The sequence below is a fragment of the Epinephelus fuscoguttatus genome, linkage group LG22 (assembly GCF_011397635.1).
Source record: "Epinephelus fuscoguttatus linkage group LG22, E.fuscoguttatus.final_Chr_v1".
Taxonomy (NCBI): domain Eukaryota; kingdom Metazoa; phylum Chordata; class Actinopteri; order Perciformes; family Serranidae; genus Epinephelus; species Epinephelus fuscoguttatus.
Window position 1 is genome coordinate 33,051,873 of NC_064773.1, and position 23,591 is coordinate 33,075,463.

Consider the following 23,591-nt stretch of genomic DNA (forward strand, 5'->3'; position numbering starts at 1 on the left):
ATATACTGCTACCATCAGTGGATTTGCCAGTGGAGGAACAGTTCATGTGTGCAGTGCTTTTGGGAGGAGTTCAATTTTGACATGCTAATATGCCTGGCGACCAGTGGCTAACAGTCTTCATTTTTTAGTCTCTCCAGGATGTTGCAATCCCAATAATTAACACAAATTTAGCCAATTCTCATGAATTCTGCACTATAGGGATACACAATATTGGATTTTTTGCTGATATCCAATATCGGTATATAACAACATACTTGGCCCATAACAAATACCAATATATCCACTTTTTTTCCCACCTAATTTTTGTGATTATCAAGTCTCTTCTGTGGTGCAAATAACATGATATTAAGCATGCATATTCTTATTGTGATGGGCCACCAGCAGAGGGAGACATGAAAAAGAATGCTTTTAAATGTATGTAATATTCATTCATTATGTGAAATAACAAAAAGCATTCTGATGGCTTATTTTAAAGCTGATATTGGCCAATACCAATGACGTGCAGATACTATGGTGCATCTCTACTGTACAACCTTGCAATTTTGTCCAAATCACAGCAACTTTACCATGACTTTGGCTACCCAGATCTGAGGACCAGGGATTGACATATGCATGTAATCCAGCAAAATATAATCTCATGGTATCAGCCTCACTGTTTACGGTTCAGTCTCTTTACACCAAATCAGAGCTGGATTATACTGCTACAGCAACCAGGACATTCTACTACTGCTGCTGCTTCACATTCAGAGTGGAAACACTGGGGCTCTGCTCTGCTCTAATGTTGCATTTCTGACAAAGCACCAGCTCAGTGAAGGTTTGGTGTAGTATTAAACACAGGGTGTCACAAAATCAACCAGGACTGAAATCTTAAGGACAGCAATGGATAAGGATTGAATTGCACACAAAATCTTCGGGAACCCTGGGTAAGAGTGTAAGGTGTGGGGGTGGAGGGTTCTGAGAGAGGGAGTCCACTACACAGGCAGGTCCTCCACATACCAGGCAGGACGCAGAGGCAGATTTTTTAGGCGGTTTGATAGGCGGAGGGGACGCTTTGTCCCACTCCCAAAACGCCATGGAGTTCTGCAGGACCAGACAGCCCTCCACCTGCTGAGGAGGAGGAGGTGGAGGAGGAAGAGGGGTACGAGCCGACCCCCGACAGGCACAGGACGCATGAGCAGACAAGAGAGGACAGAACAAAAAGAGAAGAAATGGAAAAGACAACAGAAGGCAGCATGCACATGAAGACTTCAAAAAGGATGAAAAAGAAACAAAGAAAGCTCAAACAGAACAAACAAAAATATGAAGCCATGACACATACAGAGAAATTAAAGACATGAAGACTACATAACGTTAGCGAGCAGAGGAGGGGACAGGTTATGAGTTGGTTGTGAGGAGTTTTTTTTTTTACCTCTTTCAGATCGTTGTCGAGGCCCAGATGCTCCGTCTGTTGTCTGTGACGGTCTTTCCTTCGCTGAGCTGTCACCATCCTGTGAGACCACCTGCAGGTACAACAATGTGTAATTAGACCGGTTCGAAAATAGTTTTAAAACCCTTTGAAATACAAGTTATTAACACTCAGAGTTATCAATACTCTGTCAGACTACGGTCACTAGAATTCCAAAGTGAAAGTGCCTGCTATGTATAGTAGCTGCAGAGTCGCAGCACAAAACTCCAGAATATGGTGACGCCGCCATTCTACTCTTCTCTCCAAAGTAAAGATGGCAGTATGACTGTAGAGTTAAAGTTAAAGTTAAAGATAAAGCGTAAGCAGTCTACAGATAATGCGCATCATCGATGAATATCTTCTTGTAAACTGTCAAGTGAAATCAGTAATTGATGTCACAAATTTAATGGCGGGAAAAGTTCCTCACTTTGACATCCTTAGTAGGCGTACAGAACTTCCTAAAAAGTGGAACTATTCATTTTTTTTATATTTAATGAAAAGCATATTCTAAAATACAGCAAACAAAATGTGTATTTTCAGTCATTTCCCTGACATGACACAAGAAGCAACAGTGTAAAAATCAACTCAGCCAGCCTGTAAAGTGTAGATGTTCAGTGCTGACTTCATCTGCTGGTTTCATGTGTGTATTTGAGTCACGAGGTGGAAACTGACTCACTTGTTATTGGTCGGCCCCGTGTTGAGCACATCGGCCTGCAGTTTGGGGAAAAATCCCTGCTCATATTTGCCCTGACCGATCTTCATGTCCAGCAAGTGCGGGTGGATGGCGGTGTGGTCGATCTTCATCAGCCGCTGCTCAATGGCCTGAGCTGCAGGGGAGACACAATAATATCATGGTCAGACTAAGCCCAGCAGAATGTAGACATTTGGAAGAGTCCAGTAAGAGCATGTTACTGAAGGGAATTTGACACTGTTTCAACAATAGTTTCAAAAATATTTAGTGACACATAAAGCACTCCAGCTGTTTGATAACACACCTAATCCACTTTCATTAGGCCTCATTCATTAATATGTGTGTAGAAATGTTCTCACTGTGCACATTAAACAACTGCACACGTAAAATTACCATCAGATTCACCACACATGCGCTTCAGCCAAGGAAACAAATGGTGGACGGGACTTGAGAGGTTATTGGGTGAGAGCGGTCTGTTCGATGACTTAAATGCTATTCCAGGGAATTACGCAGCTGCAGCAAAACTTGTCTTGGCAGTTGACTTATAAGCCATTTGTCTTCACGTTATGTCGGTCTCTAAAGATGTGCTCTCAACTGAAAGCACGAGCTGCAATATTTTCCATCTAGGCTAGATATCTTAACAAATTTCTATAAAAGAAAAACAGGGACACTCCATTTTGGAACAACTAATAATTGATGAGGATGAATGGGCGTCAATTTCATAAGTAGTTAATACAATTGACCAATGCGTTAGTAAATTAACAGTTTTAAATATTGTCTATTAAAGCCTTTTAAGATAAAAATTGGTTTGAATATATCATGCATTTAGTTAAAAGGTGTGTGTTTGCATTTTCTGAGACAGTCAGGCCTTTATCATTTGTGCATTCAGTACATATGGTCTGAGGCAGCTCTAAATTTGTTTGCAGAGTAGGAACAAGTTCAGGTAAGAACATTTCAGCACAGATTTGTGTGTACGCACTGTTTATGCATGAGGGCCATTGTACTCACCAAAGTAATTATTGAGATCTGAGAGCACAGCAACATCTCTAAACCTTCACATGGTAAAATTATTACCCAAAAGTACTCCCACATTTCAGCAACTTGGCACTAGGACATAATGAGTACATACACTTCAGCTGCATTGTGGGAATGTAGCCAAAGAGATTGCTATGTAAACAAATGGAGAACAAGACCTGACAAACACGAACAATGACAAATAACTCTAACACACACACACACACACACACACACACACACACACACTGCTCCTCGCCTAATGAAGACAGTATAAGCAATATATGCTCTGACAGCTGCTCATTAGCCAAGAAGAGAAAAACTGGCTGGACTTCAAAACAGGTTGTTCAGATTCTAAATCACAGATGAAGTGTGCTGTGCTCTCATCTCACTCTCTCCTCCTCCCTCTCTCACCCCAGGGATCCACAAACACACTCAGACTTTCACCTGCTTTATTTTCTCCTAACATTGCAAACTACCTTATCGTCCATCTGTCAGTGCCACTGCTTATTGTCAAACTGTCTGGGTTATGTTGCCCCTGTTTGAGCACTGAACCTGTGTGTGACTGAACTCCTCAGACAGGAGCTGCAGTATTAATCTCAGCTGTGGAGTGAGCAGTAAGCGAGGGCACCGGAGCGAGTCGTCACAGGGGAAGGCAGGCGGAGGGGAAGGCTGCCTGTCGTCTGGGTAATTGGGTACCAGCATGCACCATCGCCCCCAAATAAGCTGCCCATCGGCACTTAAAGCTTTACATCGCTCGGCCCATTAGCATGAAACAGTGTGGGTCACAACAAGCCAACATGTGCGCACACACCAGAAGAATGCAGGGAAGAAGTGGCTTAAATGATCATTCATACAGAGGAAGATAATGATCGCAGCTAGTAAACGCTGCAAAACTGAGAATACTGAGGCAAACTGAAAGTTGATATAATCACTGTCTGTCCTGTCATATATATACACTCTCATGTTGAAGCTAATTAATATTTTCATATCAATGTGGGAAAAAATGACTCATGTGGAAGGTGTCGCTCATAGTGATGCTGTTCCCCTCAGCTTTATGTAGCATCTTAGCATCTTTTAGTTCATTGTTTTGCAGCAGTTTTTAGAGAAAAAGCTCTAAAAAAAACTGTATCTGCATCCACTACCTGTTCAGCAGACAGACAAACAGATAGACAGCATACCAAACGAGCTGGTGACAATGTGGAGCATTCAGCAACAAAGGAGCCACATTTTTTTCTCTGGAGTTGATGGAGACCATAACCAGAGCTAAAAAAAAGTGTGAACATGGAACTTATGTTCACCTGGTGGCAAGAAACAAGACTCTAGCTGAATGCTAATGTGCTACACGTGTGCCGGATTTGTAAGTAGGCAGCTGTTTGCTAACATTTCAATACCTTTAAAGGGGAAACTCTGTTAGTGTTGTCTGTACGGCTTGTTTCACAGCCCCCAGGTAACCAAAACATTAGTTAATGCAACAGCTTTACATGTTGGTAGGGATATTCTTTAACTGGACAGAGCCGGGCTAGCTACTTTCTGCAGCTTCCAGTCTGTATGCTAAGCTAGGCTAACCATATCCTGGTGCTGGTATTTACATACACACAGATATATGTTTTTCATGAAACAGCCTTATTCAAGCAGTTGCAAGCAGCAAGTGAGAAATATCTGAATAGGCTAACCTAACATGTTAACTTAGTCATTTCTGACATCACTAATGAAACTTTTAGAAACTTTATTTTTTGATAATTTGTTGGTAAATATTGAATATATATTTGTAGGCCTATGTAACAGTTTAGATTATTGCTAAAGGGGCTCTATGCAAAATTCTGAGCGCATGAGAACACAGCTATCAACATGGAGGTGGCTGAGTTGGCAGCTAGCAGCTAATGGTACTAACTACATAAACAACGGCAAACAACGGCAACAGCGCTGACAGAGCTAACTGTGATAACCGGGGGGGACTGAAAGGTTGGCACAATGCTTGTGTGATAACGGCATTCTGATATGAGCACAGTGCAGAGCGGTAGCAAAGAGCAAGCCTAATGCGGGTGCTGCCAGACCAGTTTACCACAACAATCTACAGAGAAGCTCAGATCAAACAACATTTTGTCAGGTTAGATATATGCAAATTACCATAGCATTTTTACAAAATCACACTTTTTGGTTCTTAATTTTTAAATACACAAGTGAGCCTGGAATCCTGCTCTTTTCCAGCTGTATGAACATCAGTAATCAAAAAAAAAAAAAAAAAAACCCCAGACACATGCAGCTTCATAGATTCCCTGTTGGCCTCCACCAGTCTGAGTCAGTCCTGACTCTGACCTCCTGCCTCATGCTGCACATTCAGCACCAATTAAAGGCTTAATGAAGGGAAAGCCAAGCAGCACTAATTGAGAAAATAAGAAGAAAAAAAGACCTGACCAAACACTCTTGCAGTAAGACAGCGTCAGAGAGTGTGTTTGTGCTTAAGTGAGAGAAAGAATGATGGAGTGTTTGCTGTGTTGGGATGTGGAGAAATGAGAAGTGTGGTTTTCTGGTCACTGGGGAGAGCTGAGCTGCTTCCACACGATAAATGAGAGACAAGAATGGGAAGGAGAAATGGAGGAGGAGGCAGAGAGATGGATGCAGAGTGTTTCTGTGTGTTTTTAAATTGCATGGCACAGTGCAATCCTGTCTGGCCTCGGCTGATGGATGATTGGTATGCTGTGAAGGACGGACGCACATGAACAGCATGCTGATCAATGAGCTCCTTTCCTGCTGTGAATCAAAACACTACCATTCTGGATCCCTCTACCGGTGGAGAGATCTCTCCAAACACTTTTGTTCCAATTCTAATCATGTGTCGTGTTAAATTATGCGAAGTAAAGCTCACTTGAACATGTTTAAGCACTCACACCTCTCTGTGCCGAGCTTACCAGACTCCTTGAGGATGGAGCACCTCTGGTAGCTGGAGGATCGGAGGCTGGGAGCACGGACATTGTAGAGGCGGGCCTTGTCGATGCGAGCATCAAAGACGCGGAGCAGTGGCTCTTTCTCCTCCCACTGGGACATGATCTTGTTGTCGATGAATGTGGCAAACATCTGTGTCTCGATGAAGTGGGAGAGGAAGGGCAGGTAGGGCTCCGGCTGGTCTGACAGGAATGAGGCCTGGAGCAGGCAGAGATACAAGTATAATATATCAGCTAACGGTGCAGCTTGTTCCGGCAAATTAAAGACAGCATCAAAAAAAACCTAATACTCATTCAATCAATGTGATCATCTGTGTTATAGGCAGATATAAAACATTTATAGTGTGTATTAATAGTACATTTACAGAAAAGTGGAAAAACATTTAGAATATGTCCACACTAAGGCAGCATTTTTTCATACAGAAACTAAGCTTTTTTTTAATCGTTTTTTAAAGAATGTTCATTTGTATAGTAGTCTCATGTAGCCAGATCTGTGTCAGCACTAGAGAAAGATCTGGAAGCACACATTATAATTCTGCTGTAGGGGAAAAAACACTCTGGCTTGTACTGTATGTACAGCAGCATTTATGGCTTCGCTCAAATAACAGTTTCCAGCTTATTCACCTGTTTGTCGAAAAAGAAAGAAAGAAATGAGACCAATTAAACTGTGAGCTGGTCTGTTCTGAATCACAGTATAGATAATAACAGGGCTGTCTTTCCCACTGCTGTGGCTGCCATACACATTTCTATTGCTTGCCAAGTTAGTGGGGATAGAGATGTTTACAAAAACTACCAACAAACATCAGTGCAGGTGTTTCACGAGTAAATTGACTTTTAAAATGTAAGTTTTGTGTGAATAAAAGAAGAGTGGGCAGGAGATACGTGACCTGACATAAACCACCTGTAGACTCACACCAGTAAGCCTGACAGTTCTATTGAGTATGTTCCCATTATTTAAGGGATTTTTTCAATATCAAACATTTAATTACTGCTTTATAAGATATAAATCTATTTACAACAGCAAAGCAATTGCCAAAAGTATGCAGTAGATGGCATTTACAGTATTCACAAGGGAATGTACTGCATGTGGTATGCAAACACTGTCATTTAGAGCCCCCACAGCGCACTTAACGCAGGGTGAAATTAATCACCCAGGCACGTGACATTTCTACCTGAATTTGTTTTCCAGTGTTACACACACACAATCCAATTTCACTCTCAAATAATTATTCAGATGACTATGTCCCAGTTCTCTCTTTCCTTTCTCTGTACAACATGGGCACAGTGTGTGTTAGCCTTTCTTTGCAGTAAAAAGACAAACACATACTTAAAAAACTACAATTACAGCCTTGTGGCTGTATGCCTCTGAGAACCAGTCAAGTTGCATTAACAGTTTACATTTGTATCTGTGAAAACATGGATGCTTCTCACACCCCTAGAAGCACAGAAGATCTATTGTATCAGCACAGTTTCAAGGTGGACATCCAAGATTAGTGTCACCAATTCATTATCTTCCCAAATGTCTCTCCTTCTGTTCCTGAGACATGATGTTCAATAATGGCAAGAAAAGTTATTTTGCAGAACATTATGATGTCACAATGAAGCTGACTTTTGACCTTTTGGATATCAAATGTCATCACTTCATTATTTTATCCTATTAGACATTTGTGTGACATATTGTCATAATTAGTGCATGAATTCTTGAGTTATGGACAAACACATTTTTTGTGAAGTCACAGTGACCTTCACCTTTGACCACCAAATTCTAATCAGATTATCGTTGAGTCCAGGTGTACTCACCAATGAATTCTTGAGTTATGGTCAAAAACATATTTTGTTAGGTCACAACGATAATGACCTTCTTCTAATCAGTTCATTCTTGAGCCCATGTGGACGTTTGTGCCAAATTTGAGTAAACTCCCTCAAGGTCTTCTTGAGATATTGCACTCACAAAATGAGACGGACACAAGGTCACAATAACCTTGACCTCTGACCACCAAAATCCAATCAGTTCATCGTTGAGTCCAAGTGAGAGTTTGTGCCAAATTTTTTAAAAGATCACTCAAACTGTTCTTGACATTTTGTTTTCTCAAAATAAGACAGACAAGGTCATAGTGACTTTGACCACCAAAATGTTAAAGTCGACATTTGTGCCAAATTTTCTGCACTCTGTGTTTGTGCTTGATTTCATCACCTTGTCAAAGTTGTGCATCTGCTCCCTGTTGGTGAGCCAGGACTCCAGATCTGGGGCGCTCTGGATGACAAAGGCTTCGTAGTCTGCAAACATGGTAGTGAAGCGGCTGGCAAACACCTCCCTTAGCTGGACATTCAGCTTGGCGTTCCTTAGCTCCTCCTCTTCGGCTGCAGTCCGGCTCCCTTGCCCCTCAGTTCCCTGAGCTTTGACTCCAGCCCTCAGGGCATCCACGCGGGCCACTGTCACCCCAGTGCGCTTGGTCAGGGCCTGTAGTCTTTCCAGTGTAGCATTTCCCTGCAGCAGCTCCAGCACAGCCAGCTCCTCCCCTGCAAGGTTGCCGTTACGCCCGTCATCCTCCAGCTGCCGGAGAGCAACAGTCTTACGCTCCCTGCCAGGGGTGGAGGGGGTGCTGCCGGGAGCGCTGCTGGGAGCACTGCCAGGAGTTGTGCGGGTCCGTGGTGGGGCCCCTGTGTTGGCAGAAATGCCAAAGCTAAGCAGCACCTCGCTGAGCTCCTGGATGAACTCGCTCTTATTGGGAAACTGGGGGAAATCCTCTGGAAGCTCGATGTAGTGGTTGTCAATGTCCACAAAGCACAGATTGGCCTGGGACAGAAAAATATATTATTACAACAATATAGTTCAGAAATAGACTCTACATCACAGTTTCTGAAGAAGAAGCAGGCTCAGTGTGAGCCCAGAATGCTGGGACAGGTATCATCAGCATGCATGTTGAGGACAGATTGGTTTTAGGAGGTATGATGGGTGCTGGGAGATGTTGAGTATGGAAAATGTGGGTCAGTGTGTGATTGATAATAGCACACTGTGGGAGATCAACCTAAATCTGACAAAATGGAGTTATCATCACACCCTTACATGGGATTAAAGTAAGACCTGATAATACTCTAAACCACTCAAAACCACAGGAACAGGAACGCACTCATATACGCATGCCAGAAAACACAGATATAAACTCTCATTTTAAACAGGAGTGATGGAAAACCTCCAGATTGAAATTTCCAGGTCAGACCCCAGTGTGTGGTGTGTTCATGTGCTGGTGGAATCTCCAACATCCAGATATGGGCTGCCCAACGTAGGCTATTGCAATGCTACAGTTTTATTGTTAGAACAGGTGGAAAACAAACCAGCTGTGCAATAACAACAGATTAATTTTCTATTTCAATAGTACAAAGCATGAAACCAAGCTGGGAGATCTGGAACATCACTACAGCGTGAAGATAAGGAATGCATCCTGTAAACTAGGATGAATGTTTCTAATGGATATTCTGGGTAAAAATCCTAATGTTCACTGTTGTTTTCTCTTCCAAATGTTGGGAGTTTGACTAACCTGGAGGTTTATTTATTAACTGTCCAACTGCTCATGTTTCTTGGATCTACTTTTAGCAATGTGTTTCCTGTTCTTGGCATTAGCCTTTAAAATATATCCATCCATCCATTTTCAACCACTTATCCAAAGCTGGGTATTCCAGATGCCCCTCTCCCCAGCAATGCTTTCCAGGCCCTCCTGAGGGACCCCAAGGCATTCCCAGGCCAGACAAAATGTACAATCCCTCCAGCGTGTACTGGGTCTGGCCCAGAGCCTTCCACCAGTTGGATGTGCCCGAACACCTCTAACGGGAGGTGCCCAGGAGGCATTCTGATTAGATGCCTGAACCACCTCAATTGGCATCTTTTTACGCAAAATAAATATTATGAAACAAAATGGTCAAGTTCTTGATTATGATTGGCTGAGCAGTGTTTGAATGTGTTGTAAAATACTCTACAAACACACAACTGTGACCACATTACAATTTCAGTAGTACTGCACCAATTATCACCTATTGTCATGTGAGATACAAAACTAAAGAGGGCAACAACTCAAGCCTGGATCATTTATCAATGGATGACAATGGTTGGCGGTACGCTTTGTTGTCATTCAATGAATGCATGAGGTAAAAAAAAAAAAAAAAATCAATAAGATCTACTGAAGACAAAAGCCATAATGTTGCCAGTGTCAGTGGGTTTTTTGTACACTGGGAAAGGGGCTAAATAGAGCCTATAGGGAATTATGTTTGAGCGGCCAGAGTACCTATTGTGTCCTGACACTTCATTGGAGAAGTGTCAGGACACCTGTCGCTGCTGCTGCCCAATCCACCAGCCTTTCATCTCCATCCTAAGTCGACAACTACAACAATGATCTAAGGTTAGTTAACCATGCATGTAACTTTAGCCAGCTTGCCCATTTTCATTTGTAGCCTATAATGCTCACTTTTCTCTCGCCGTGCTGTCGATTGCAAGCTGTGTAGTTGCAGTGTAGCTTGGCTACTCAGTAACCTGGCTACACTGTTTTACAAAATGATATTGCTGGCAAATGACAACAGCTTGAGGAAAGTGAGTGTAAAAGTTGCTGACGATAGATACATAATCTAACTGCAACATGGTGATGAGAACTTTCTGTTTCTTTGTCCTAATAGGGTGAATAATCCATTGGAGTGAACTTCTTTGGCTCTGTGTAATGACAGATTTGTAAAGCAGCTGGCACTTTCCACTGTGTCTGTGTGTTGCTTGGCAACCATTCTGCTAAATGTCACTGAAGAACTTCAGAGCCACTGCATGGATAACCCGGGAAAGACATTGAGTGAAACAGAATCAGAAAAATGTTTTTGCAGAACATTATGATGTCACTTCATCATTTTATCCTACATTTGTGTGAAATGTTGTCATAATGAGCGTATGAAATCCTGAGTTATGGCAGTTATGTTTTATGAGGTCACAGTGAGCTTGACCTTTGATGATCATATTCGACTCAGTTCATTCCTCAGTCCAAGTGGATGTTTGTGCTAAATTTGAGGAAATTTTCTCAAGGCCTTGTGTTCACGAGAATGAGATGGATGCAAAGTCATGGTGACCTTGACCACTAACAACCAAAATCTAATGAATTCATCCTTGAGACAAAGATTACATTTTTGCCATATCTGAAGACATTCTCTCAAGGCATTCTTTTTTAAAGATTGTTTTGGGCATTTTCCCTTTAACATGAAGGGGGAACAGAGAGAGGGGATGACATGCAGCAAGGAGCTGGGGTTAGAACTGAACCTGTGGCCGCTGCAGCAAGGACATGGGCTTTGTACATGGGATGCCCGCTCTACCAAGTGAGCTAGTGGGCAACCCCACTCAAGGTGTTCTTGAGAAATCATGTTTCCAAGAATGTGACAGACGAGGTCACGTTGACCTTGACCTTCAATAACCAAAATCAAATTAGTTCATCCTCAAGCCAAAACTAAAGTTTGTACCAAATTTGAAAAACTTCTCTTAAGGCTTTCTTTAGATATCGTGTTTACAATAATGAGACAGATGAGGTCACAGTGACCTCGCCCTCTGACCAATAACAGCTAATCAGTTCATCATTAAAAGGCCTTTGCACACTGAGACTGTTGAGTGTTGTACATCTAAATAAATACGACTTCATGTTGTGTCAATCACATTTACATACTGAGTGTAAAACTTTAGTCTCTCATGAAAATTTTCTGATCAGGTTTGATTTTTTTTATGTTTTTCACATCCGTCAGAAGCCTTAAGAGGGCTGTTTGACCAAGAATCAGTGAAGAAAAATGGGTGGCAGGAAAGAGGAACGGGGTGTACAGAATAATTTCATGACTCAGACAGCTCACTTTCAAATAGTAATATTCAGGACGATGATGAGGAAGAGGAGTAGGAGGAGGATGTGGACTGCACATAGAATGTGGAGGACAAAAAGGGAGGACAGCTCCACCCCTTCATGCAGCTGTGGTGCCAAATGAAAGACAGGGTGGGAGTGGTGACAGCCGGATAGGTAGAGATTGGAGAAAGGCAAAGTAGAAAATGTGTCTTTTCATTTTGTCACATATTGTGAATTTTCACAACAAATAGATCAATAAAACACATCAGAATCAGTGTGCAAGGTTTCTGTGCGTAACGCTTTTTGGATGCAAGATAAAAAAAAAAATGCATCTGAAAAAACAAACAAACAAACAAACAAAAAAACCCAGACTCAGTGTGCAAAGGCCTTAAGTCCAAGTGGACATTTGTGCCAAAATTCCCTTGAGGTGTTCTTTGGAAACTGCATTCAGGAGAATGAGACAGATGGACAACCTGCAAACATAATGCCTCTGGCTATGGCTATCACCGGTGCAGAGGCATACAAACTCTAAGGTTGAGGGGCATGAACTTTTTTCAGCTTCTAACAGGGGCCATGGCAGAGAAACTTTGAGAACCACTGCTTTCAGGTCACCCCTGAACTCAACTCAAGTCAGGAATCTGAACACAGAAGTATTTGTTGCCACTAAAACCTTCACTCTTCATAAGACTACTATATTCATCAAAGTTTTCAAATCTGGGTTTGGGGCTTGGTTAGGCTCAGATACTTTGACTTTTCTTCAATGTTTTGTGAGACGACAAAAAAAAAAAAAGAAAAGAAAAAAAAAAAGCTCAAAGAACATGAGCAAACTCTGCATATCACAAATCTTTGTCTCCAAAAAGGCTGCCCTAGTTTGGATCTAAAGCCCACTAGGAACAATTGTATATGTTCAAAAAGAAAAAAGGATGGATAATAGTGCCACGTATTCTTGTCTACAATACAAACAACTAATGTTATCATCTGACAAGAGGTAAAAAGTAGAAGAGCTGGATTGAAGTGCAGGGTTCAGAGAGGCAAACCTTGTCTGGCATTAATTCCCCAATTACATCCCTAGTTTCCTCTCTCTCATCATGTCCTCTCTGCTTTGCTTTGAGCCATTCTTTCATCATCAGCTCATTTCTAGGTCACCGCCACTTCAAAGGATCATTCACAAACAGAGAGATTCACCAGTCTAGGCAGGCGGGGGGAGCCTGTGCGGGGGAGGAGGGGGACAGACGGGCTCGTGGGTGCCCTGCTGCAGCCTCCTGCGTTGGCTGGGATAATTAGCATCCATACGGAATGTGCCGGATTAACAAGCGCTGGGAGTCGGGGGATGTAAGCAAAGCCGGAAGCCGGCGAGCCTGGATGTTCCGCTTTGTTGGGGCCTTATCTCACTTTTACACATGAACACACACACATGAAATGTGTTGGGCTAAATACTGGGTTAAATCCAGTGCACATTCACCTCCTCACTGTGTGACAATTGTAAAGGCCGAAATAAAAGGGCGTTAAGAATGCAGTGACTGAAATCCACCTCATACTCACGTTGCTGTGAGGTGATTTTGTGTGTGTGCGTGTGTGTGTGTGTGTGTGTGTGTGTATGGAAGTTGTTTTTAACAGAGAGGTGTTTCTTGCAATTTCCTGTCTGTCTAAAAGGGAGCCTTGTAGTCTGCCTGTTTGTGTGTGTGTGTGTGTGTGTGTGTGTGTGTGTGTGTGTGTGTTTGGTATTGGCCTTGGACAATGTATTGTCAGCAGTAATGAGCACTGACTGCAAACTGCTGCAACTTGTGCATGCACACACTGACAGTACTTGTTTTCCTACACTTGTGGGAACCTTCCATTTTAGTTTATGCGCTCACCAAGCCCTCCCCCGGGCCTAAATGTAAGCTTGACTCCAGTCATTAAACCCTGAGTCCCAAGTCCAGAGTCCTAGTATAGTCCACATACCTTCCACATTCCCCAGAGAAAGCCCAGGCTAACAGCATCATTTCACACTTGTATTAACCTGAGGCTTACACTAAGCTCTGGGGTTAACACTACATAGGTAGGCTGTGTACCTCCTGAGGAAGCTCCAGTTTGGAGCGGTCTGTGCCCTCTTTGGACTGCAGGCCCATCAGGTAGGGAACAGGAGCGTCCAGGAAGTGGAGGAGAGAGGCTGGCAGGATGGGAACATAGACATGCTGCCACTGGAAGGGAAACAGCAGGGTGGTGATGCCCTCAGCCACTGTCATCAACCGCTGGTAGTCTGACAAAAAGAGAAGAGAATAACAATATAAGAATAAGAATAAGATAATTTAATTTTATGTACAGCATATACAGCCTGTTCAGATATCTGAGTGAGTGAATTGCTTTGCAAATTTTGCATTTATGTTAAATTATTATTAATATTTTTATGTTCATAAAAGTACACATAAAGAACATACAAGAAAACATACATATGTATCGTTCAGGACCTTTTCCTCACTCAGAGGCTGTCCGTCAGAAAACTACTATCTATTATTCAGGACCTTCACCTTGGCTTGATCATGGGTCATTCAGCAGCTCATGGCTCTGTACTGCAGTAATATTTCTCAGCAGGCAACAAGTGTTGTTTTTCTTCTTACCCATTCATTTTTTTGTCACCCTTCTTTATTTTTTCTGCCCATATCCCATTGGGGGTTCCGTTCAAAAGAAAACATAGAACAGAATTACCGCTAGTCAAGTTGCAGTTACATCTATGTTTTCACATTTCTGTTCATTTCTGTGAAAACATGGATGCTTCACACACATCTTCCTCCTGACAACACAGAAGATCTATACAATCAGCACAGTTTCAAGGTGGACACCCAAGAGTAGTGTCACCAATTTAGTATCTGACCAAATGTGTCCCCTTCTGTTCCTGAGTTATGATGCTGAAAAGTGTTTGCAGAGCACTGTGACATCACAGTGAAGTTGACCTCTGACCTTTTGGATATAAAATGTCATCACTTCACTTTTTCATCCTATTAGAAATTTGTGTGAAGTTTTGAAATAATTAGCATATGAATTCTTGAGTTATGGCCAAAAACTTGTTTTATGGGGTCACAGTGACCTTGACCTTTGACCTCCGACTGACAATTTCTAATCAGTTCATTCTTTAGTCCAAGTGGATGTTTGTGCCAAATTGGAGTAAACTCCCTCAAGGCCTTCTTGAGATATTGCATTTAAGAGAAAAAGATGGAAACCAGATCACAGTAACCTTGACCTTTGACCACTAAAATCTAGTCAGTTCAAAGTCCAGTCAAAGTGAACATTTGTGCCAAATTTGACTAAATTCCCTCAAAGTGTTCTTGAGATATCGTTTTCATGAGAATGAGACATTAGGGATGGACATATGGATGTACAACCCAAAAACAAAATGCCTCCGGCCACGGCTATCAACAGTGCAGAGCCATAAAAACATGGAAGAAAACATATATTTATCTTTCAGGACCTTTGCCTCACTCAGAGGCAGTATGGCTTGATCACGGTTCACTCAGCAGAAGCTCACTGCTCCGTACTATATAATATACATGCATAGTATTTCTCGGTAGAATGCAAAAGGTTCTCAGGAAAACATGGAAGTATTCATATAAATTTTTTTCTCCCCCATGTTTTATTTTTTCATCCATTAAAGTTTTTCTCACCCATTTTGCTAAAAAAGCTGTTTGAATCAAAAAGAGAAAAAAAGCAGTGATTGATTATTGAATTGTGTATAAAAGTAGGTCCGTGATGTGTTTTTAATGAACATGTAAGGGTGATTTTACTGCAACACAGAGACTGTTGAACTGTGTAGAGGGAGCAGGGAGGAAAGAGTGAGGGGCTGATAAAATACATATAAATTTAGAGTATTGATGTGCAAGAGAGGCTTTAATCAAGTGATTCAAATTGAATCTAAGAGTGAGTTAGGGTTAAAGAAGAGGAATTACATTCTGATGGATTCTTTTCAATCATGTTTTCACGTGTGCGTGTGAGAGAGAGTATTGCCTCTGTTCCCTAAAACAGATTAAGGCCAGTGGTTGAAGGCTGGCTTTAGTATTGAGCTCAGCAGCAGTTTCATCACGTTATTGTGATGGCCAGAGTGAAAAGCCTGCGCGACCTCGAGGAAAGGGAAGGGGGAACATAAGAATAAAACATGATAGAGTTATACCAATGTATCCAATCAGTTGCTTTCTACCATACACCCCTCCCCCACATTCTCATTTCCTTTCATTGTGTAAGGTTCAGTCAGTGTCCTCTTGTCTGTATGTGCACATATGGAATCTGTGCAATTTCACTGAAAATGCATTAAGCTCTCCAGTGCTGTAACCACAGAGCACAATGGTTTATATTCACCAGGACGAGAAGCAGCTGCTCAGCTTGTTCACTTCTCAAAGTGTGTGTGTGTGTGTGTGTGTGTAAGTATACACTATACATGTCTTTTAATCACACATAAAATCACAGCTGTCTTGACTTTGTTTGAACGACAGCTCTCAAGATTTTGATAAAGTGGGCAGAATACTTGAGACAGGTCTCCATGCTTCACACTGACAAGATTAGCTTAAAAATGCAGGCTACACACACACACACACACACACACACACACACACACACACACACACACACACACACACTCTCTAATAAATCAGTATCAGCACACTTGCTTTTTCCTTTATGTGTTTGAAAAGTGACAGCGAGCAGAGCCTGACACAAACGTATGTGTGTGTGTGTGTGTGTGTGTGTGTGTGTGTGTGTGTGTGTGTGTGTGTGTGTGTGTGTGTCTCTTTGTTTCATTCATTCATTTGTTTCACTTTTTGTGCGCAATGTCTAGTAGCTGCAGTAGTAATTTATCTTTTATGTTGGGATGGTGGTGTAATCTCACCTTTAACCACCTGAATACAATCATTGTCCACTCTCCTTTATGTAACCTTAGAGTCACAACATTTAACCTCTACCGACGCAATTTATTTCCATGTTTAAACTGGCTTTTGTAGCTGAAAAGGTAGTAGTAAAGATATGACAAGTAACCCGAGTAAGAATTAAAAAGCAGAGTTGTTTTTTCTCCCTGAGTTTGAGTTGCAGGGTGGATAAATAATCAGTCCATCTGGTTTTGGTCAGACTGATCAGAGCTGATCAGATCAGATCGATAGCTAAGAGAGAAACTGATTGATAGTACTAAAATGATTTAGTATTTACACAGAGATGGTGCTATAGAGCCACTATGAAGTCCCTTCTTTATGCTGCCTTTGCAATTTCAGACAGAATCAAACGACGGCGACAACATGCCACTCTGGTGGGTGATTTTAGACAGCATGCTGGAATTGCGGAATCAAAAGAGCTGTTACATGTAAAACAACAGCGTCAGCCTCTAGTGTGACAGATAACATATGTGTCGGCACTGCTTTATAAACAATTACAATGACAAAACGTGTCAATAACAATCATTTACCATCCCTGTTATATGGCAGCTGATCCCATCATTTGCTCAGAGGGTAAGGAGCTCACGGACCTCAATGTTTTCCCAATGTGTGGACATTTTTGGCTGCTCTTTTTCTCCTTTGTGTCAGCTACAAACTGCTGCTAGCTGCTTCTTAAACCTCCCACAGTGGGTCACACGCATTAACACTTGACACAGCGTCACACCCATGTCGAACATGATCCCATTCTGTTGGCTGTCCCATTTACAAAGACGTCGCTTTGGTGCCGTTACTACCTCCACTGCAGGCTTAAAGGTGAGAAAACGCTGTCCCTCAATTCTTGGATTGTACCTTTTGTAAAGAACAATGAGGAGGAATAACCGTGTGAAATTTCCAGCTTGAACATCCAATGTAAATTGTGCTAACGTGCTGATATTGTGGCAGGCTGCCACAAATAAACAAATGTGAACAGGTTTTGAAGAAACCTAATAGATTATATTGGAATTTTAAGTGGTCAAATTATGCATACTGATAACTAATGGAAAACATTCCTACCAACACAATGTTTTTAGCCATGCTAATGTAAAGGCCCTAGTGATGTCAGTCTCTCTTCTCACCACTTAAGTCCTAAAATGTCTTGATAACTCTTTTTCAGACATTTTTCCCTTCAGAATGAACTGTATTAACTTTGATGACCCCAAAATTTCATCCAGTGCCACCACAGAATTTCCCTCTGTGCATGACCTTGGTTTATGATCAGATACCTGCAACACTAATGACATTCCCATCAGCCAACTTTCCATTTCATGTGAACCACAAAACATTGCATCAGTACAACATCAGAGAAAGTCGACATGCCAGTCAGAATCATCCAAACTCTCTCTGTGTGTGTATTGTGTGTTCAAGGCTGCATTTGCTTTCTCTCAAGTCTGAACAGGTTCGTAGTTTCTCCCACACACCCCCCTCTGTGGGAAACACAGCGCAGGAGTCTGACTGAAACACACTACTTCTTTTTTCATGTTACATCAAATCCTTTCCAACCTGTTTCCTTTCACACTCACGTCACACTACGATAAGTTTAGCCTCGGCATCTCAACTGGCTTCATTAACACTTCTCTGTTATAGCCTCATAAATTTCACCCTCTTTCTTTTTCTCAACTGAAAAACATCAAAGCTCAACACAGCAAGGCCTCACGGGGGAAAACAAGAAGATGAGGACAAAATCTAACAGTTACTGATCTTATTTTCTCCTTTTGCTGAACTGAGTTGAACTAATTCATCATTTTTGCTCCAGTTAGAAACAGCTATGGGTGTTCCTCTCAAAAGGGCAGATTCATCTTTGACAACATTTGCTGCCTCACCAAAGAAACTCCCTTTGCAATATGACAAATACAAGCTCCTGTGACAGATGAGCAAGCGCGTAATCATTTAAAAAGGAACAAATCTGATATGGCAAACTGTAGCGCTGCAGAAAGCCCCGGCAGAGACAGGGCTCAAAGATGCTGAAAAACAGGACAGGACATGTCAAGTCATTGTGAAACTGCAACTGTGCATCAGGGACTGATAAACACAGGCAGCTCAATCTCACAAGGGAAGAAGCAAGCTGTCTGTGGTGAACAGCTGACTTTAGGTGTTCTTCAAATGCAGAGATGGTAGACTTTAGTTCATCTACATAATGTGATATTACTGTGATATAATAAAAGAGTCAGAAAATGACTATATGGAGGGAAGACTAGAAAGAAATCAAAATAAAAAAAGCTTAGAGAAGTGTCTTATCCCATGACAAATCAAGTCAAGAAATTACTTATTCTGTGCAAAGACATGGTCAACTCACCTGGGAAAAACACACACACACAGAAAACTAGACACCGTAAACAGAACAGATGAAATCAAAAAGAGCCCTGGCACACGTGACAGTTAGAAGCAAGGGGTATTTGTCTTAGTGTGTCTTCAGTGTGACTGTCAAGAAAGCTTAGTATAATCTTAGCAGAATGTTGACGTTACCTTAAGTCCTATGACCACTACCTCTGCCACTGAATTTCCTGGATATGCTTCAAAACAGTCTCCCCACTGTCTGATTTCAGGCTTTACACCAGATTACAAAACCTGGCAGCAGGAATTTGCCCCCCTTTCAGCTACAATAGCATTGAGGGCTAAGCTTGGTCATAGACTGTTTATAAGGTTGGACAACATGGTCTCCATTTCCAATTACTGTACAAAAATATACAGGACACAAGCACTGCCATCCTTCACTGGTGATGTAGCATTAAGATTGCTCTTTATTGGAACTAATGGGCTCAGTCAAAACCATGAAAAACACACCACACCTACTGTTCAAATAGTGTACCAGTGGCAGTTAGAAAAATGGTGTTATATAATTTGGGTGAAAGCTCTATCAGCATTTACATACATATCTGCCTACCAGGACAGTAAATTAACTTCACTGATATAATGACACTCGTGCATGCCCTACCTCCAGCCCCCACTGTGCCCCATAATTGGAAGAGAGACTCTCCTTAACTCCCTATTACTACCTGTCACAGCCAATACGTGTGTGAAGCACACAGGTACTGTAGGGTGGGGGGGTTGATGATGCCTCTATCTGTCATGGTGTAATTACTTGTGGATTGATTAGGAGGAGCGTGGGAACATATGGCAGAGTGGTGTCTCATTAACATCCAGGGAACATTCTCCATGTTTTCCCTGAGTTGAACCCTTCCATCACCTGACTCCAGCAAAATGACGCTTTGTGCAGGGTTTTTCCCCCTCATGACAACAAAACGAGGGCTCGTTCAGAGAGACGTGTCACGCAAAGCCTGGGCTGAATGCCAACGGTGATTCCTGATAAAAAGTGATGAACACTTGAACAAAACAGGGATGTTTTTCACTGGAGTGAGGGCTGGTTTTAATCGTTTCCCTCCAGGAGCAAGTGCCTTTGACGCTGACATTGATGAATAAAACACTGAGACCCATTTTTTATCAAAGGACGATGGGATGAGAGAGGAGCAGGCGTGTTTTCTTTTTCTTCATCCACAGGGAACGCTTCTGTTAACATTTTTAATACGACTCTGCCTCAAATAGCCCTAAACGCAGCAGATATGAAGTCTTAATTCATGAGATAAAAGTTGAAAGTTGAAGATGAGATGTCTGACCCTGTTTTTTAAATTCTGACACTCTGGTGCTATATGCTCATTGCTGTGGTTGTTTTTTTCCTCTGTCCATACATTAGGATGGATGCTCTGCTGATGCATTGTCTAGCTATTCAGAATTGATGCTAACCACCCTGTTATTAAATTAATAGGTCAGCGTTTTGGGCAAGAAACTTTCTTTAAGAGACAAGGAGAGAAGATTGATATCAGTCTCATGTCTGTGCATTGAGAGTCAGGATGTGGTTAGCTTAGCTTAGCATAAAGACTGGAAACGGGGAAACTGCTAGCCTTGCTTTGTACAGAGCTCCTCTGCCTTTTCAGCTTGATACAGGCAGTTTATTTACTTTTATTACATTTTTTACGGAAACGTAAAAAGGACAATAGCCTACAGTAGGACAGCAGTCTACAGAATGTACGATGAAAATCATCAAAACAAGCTGTGCACAGTCACTGCTGACTATTGTTCACCAAAATCAACAGTTTCAGTATGTAACTCCATGTAAAAATTTGCATTTTACATTTCAGTTGGTATACAGATCGAATAAACAGGATGCAATACGTTGGCTATAGTGAACTTTTGAGGTGCTGGTGATGTATTTTTGAACGTATAAGACAAGGCCATGCTAGCCATTTCCCCCTGCTTCCAGTCTTTATGCTAATAGGATAACCACATCCTGACTCAAACTCTGTACTGAAGCATAAACTGTATATAAAGATGGACGACATGACAGTTTCCAAAAGTGAGGCAAAAACATATCGATGGCCTCCTGGTGGTTGGTTGCAGTTTGGTCATAATGAGCCAAAGTGAAAACCTTAAAGTAACGTCAAATAAATCTTACTTCAAGATGGTTTCTGTCATTTTAGGTAGTTACTCTAATGTTTGTTCAAGTGTTTTTGTGATAAGTTTGGTTTTAATAAGTCATTTTAGCTACAACAGGGGGTTTAATGTGATGATTGCCAAACCAAAATATCGCGGTACTATGCTGTATCGATTTATTTCCTTGGCCTTAGTGGGAACTGGATATTGCAGAGTGCTACTATACAGACTATGGCTCCAAATGACATCACTAGCTAAATACTGCAGCGACTGCAGCGGATATTTCTGCTTCATGTTTGTACAGTTGGAGAGGTGTTGTCCATCTTTATAGTTTTGTATAGTTTTTAGTCTACGTACTGAACACACAGACATGAAAGCAGCATCTTATTGTCTCGCTCTTACAAAGAAAGTACATGAGAATCACATGTCTTAAACCTGTAACACACTTATTCACCTTAAGTATTTTGTGTATTTCCCAAAATGACTTACAATCTGAGTTTTTGCTACTACTGGAAACATTTTTTTTAATTATATTGCAGAATTGGATTGCACTCAATCTTTTATTGCTCAAATCAGGTAATTCTTCTTAAAGAATGTTTCAGATGATTTTTACTTAGATGCTGACTTTTCACAGATCCAGAGCAGATATCAATAGCTTTGTCGCAGTACTGCAGTATATCCCACCAGTCCTGAAGCTGTCTTCTAATCTCACCCTGTGACCTACTGACAACCCAAAATCACTCCCTCGGAGCTGAGCCACTGTGCTGCAGTACAGTCCAGAGCAATACAGCCAGCCAATCAGATTAAGGCGTCTAATCCGTAACCCATTTGGTGTCATTACAAGCTGTTGGTGCAGAGACACACCATCTCACAATGTGGTGGGAAAGCTGAAGAAAGAAAGAACCCTAGGGCTCCATTAGGGTGGAGGAGTATGAATATGCATACTAGGGTCCAGGGAAGTAACGGAAGTAAATAAGGTGCCATTACAGTTCTGACATCTTTCTGCCATACACATGCATTAGTATACAAACTGTACAACTGTCTGTTTTTATCTTTTCTTTCTATGTAATGTTATTTTTGACAGTGATGTGTAGGAGTTCAGGAAGAACCTGTACAGTTCTCAGCTGCTCCAACAGTAATGGCAAACTTCAAATTTGGGAAATAAAAAATGATGGTGACACAACTGACTTATCAGCTAAGTTAATACTTCTTAGTTAGCAAATGCTAGTGAGCTAAAGGCCCTGACAAACCAAGCTGATGGTCAGCTGTTTGTCAATGTCAGGCCATCCGTTAACGTCTGTCACCTTAGTTTTTGTGTGTCCCACAATGCTAGCACTAGTCAGCTCTTGTCGGCTGTATTTTTTTTGACTATTCAGCATGTTTTTTTGTCATTGAGCGCTTCAGAAGAAGCATTTGTTTGTGTCATTGTTCGACAGCACATAAGTGATATCCATTGTTCTTTCAACATCGGTTTGTGTTGTTTATGTGCTAACTGGCTAACTAGCATCTTGAATCCATCCTGTGGGTCTTCCAGTTTCCCTTCTTAAATGAGGAATACAGACTACCACTGCCTGCTGCTGTGTAGAGTTATTTCCTTTCATGCAGGCACAGAACATCCGTGCTGGTTGGCCAATGGCTGTAGACTTTATGGTGTGTTCCAGTGCAACACCGGCAAAGTAATTTGACACAAGAATCAGCCTTCGTCATTATTAGTCAGTGTTCATTTTGTTGACGAAAATTTTTGTCAATGACCTTTTTCCCTAACGAAAATGAGACAATGAAGAGTTTAAAAATAAATAAAGATAATGATAATAAAACTGGAGCGAATCTTTGTTTTAATTTTCGTCGATGAGACAAGGCATGACGAAAATGTTAGTGGTGGACTATCGTATATTGCTGTGCATGTAATTACCTTCAGTGACCTTGACCTTAGACCACCAAAATCAGTTGAGTCCAAGAAAATGTTCGTGCCAAATTTGAAGAAATTCCCTCAAGGTGTTGTCAAGATATCATGTTCATGTTAATGAGACGGGCAAGGTAACAGTGACCTTGACCTTTGACCTATGACCACCAAAAACGTATCAGTTTGTTGTTGATTTCAAGTGAACATTTGTGCCAAATTTGAAGAAATTCCCATGAGACATTCTTTAGATATTGCATTCACAATGATAGGACAGATGTATGGACGAACTTATGGACAAACGGACAACCCAAAAACAAAGTGCCTCCAGCCATGGCTATCCCCAGCATGGAGGCATAAATAATATGTAAATAGATGTTACTAAATATTTT

The 23,591-nt window shown here is 41.6% G+C and overlaps 1 protein-coding gene across 2 annotated transcripts in view; it reads right to left on the reverse strand.

Moving 5' to 3' along the window:
- The window catches only part of LOC125882979 (DENN domain-containing protein 5B-like), a 119,998-nt gene that overhangs the window by 27,469 nt on the left and 68,938 nt on the right, over window positions 1-23,591 (reverse strand). For both annotated transcript variants that reach the window (XM_049567054.1, XM_049567053.1), the window contains 5 exons: window positions 13,998-14,185; window positions 8,289-8,891; window positions 6,062-6,293; window positions 2,121-2,271; window positions 1,409-1,499 (listed from right to left, as the gene is read on the reverse strand). In XM_049567054.1, the coding sequence (XP_049423011.1) occupies window positions 1,409-1,499; window positions 2,121-2,271; window positions 6,062-6,293; window positions 8,289-8,891; window positions 13,998-14,185 (1,265 nt within the window). The remainder of the gene's footprint in view (window positions 1-1,408; window positions 1,500-2,120; window positions 2,272-6,061; window positions 6,294-8,288; window positions 8,892-13,997; window positions 14,186-23,591) is intronic.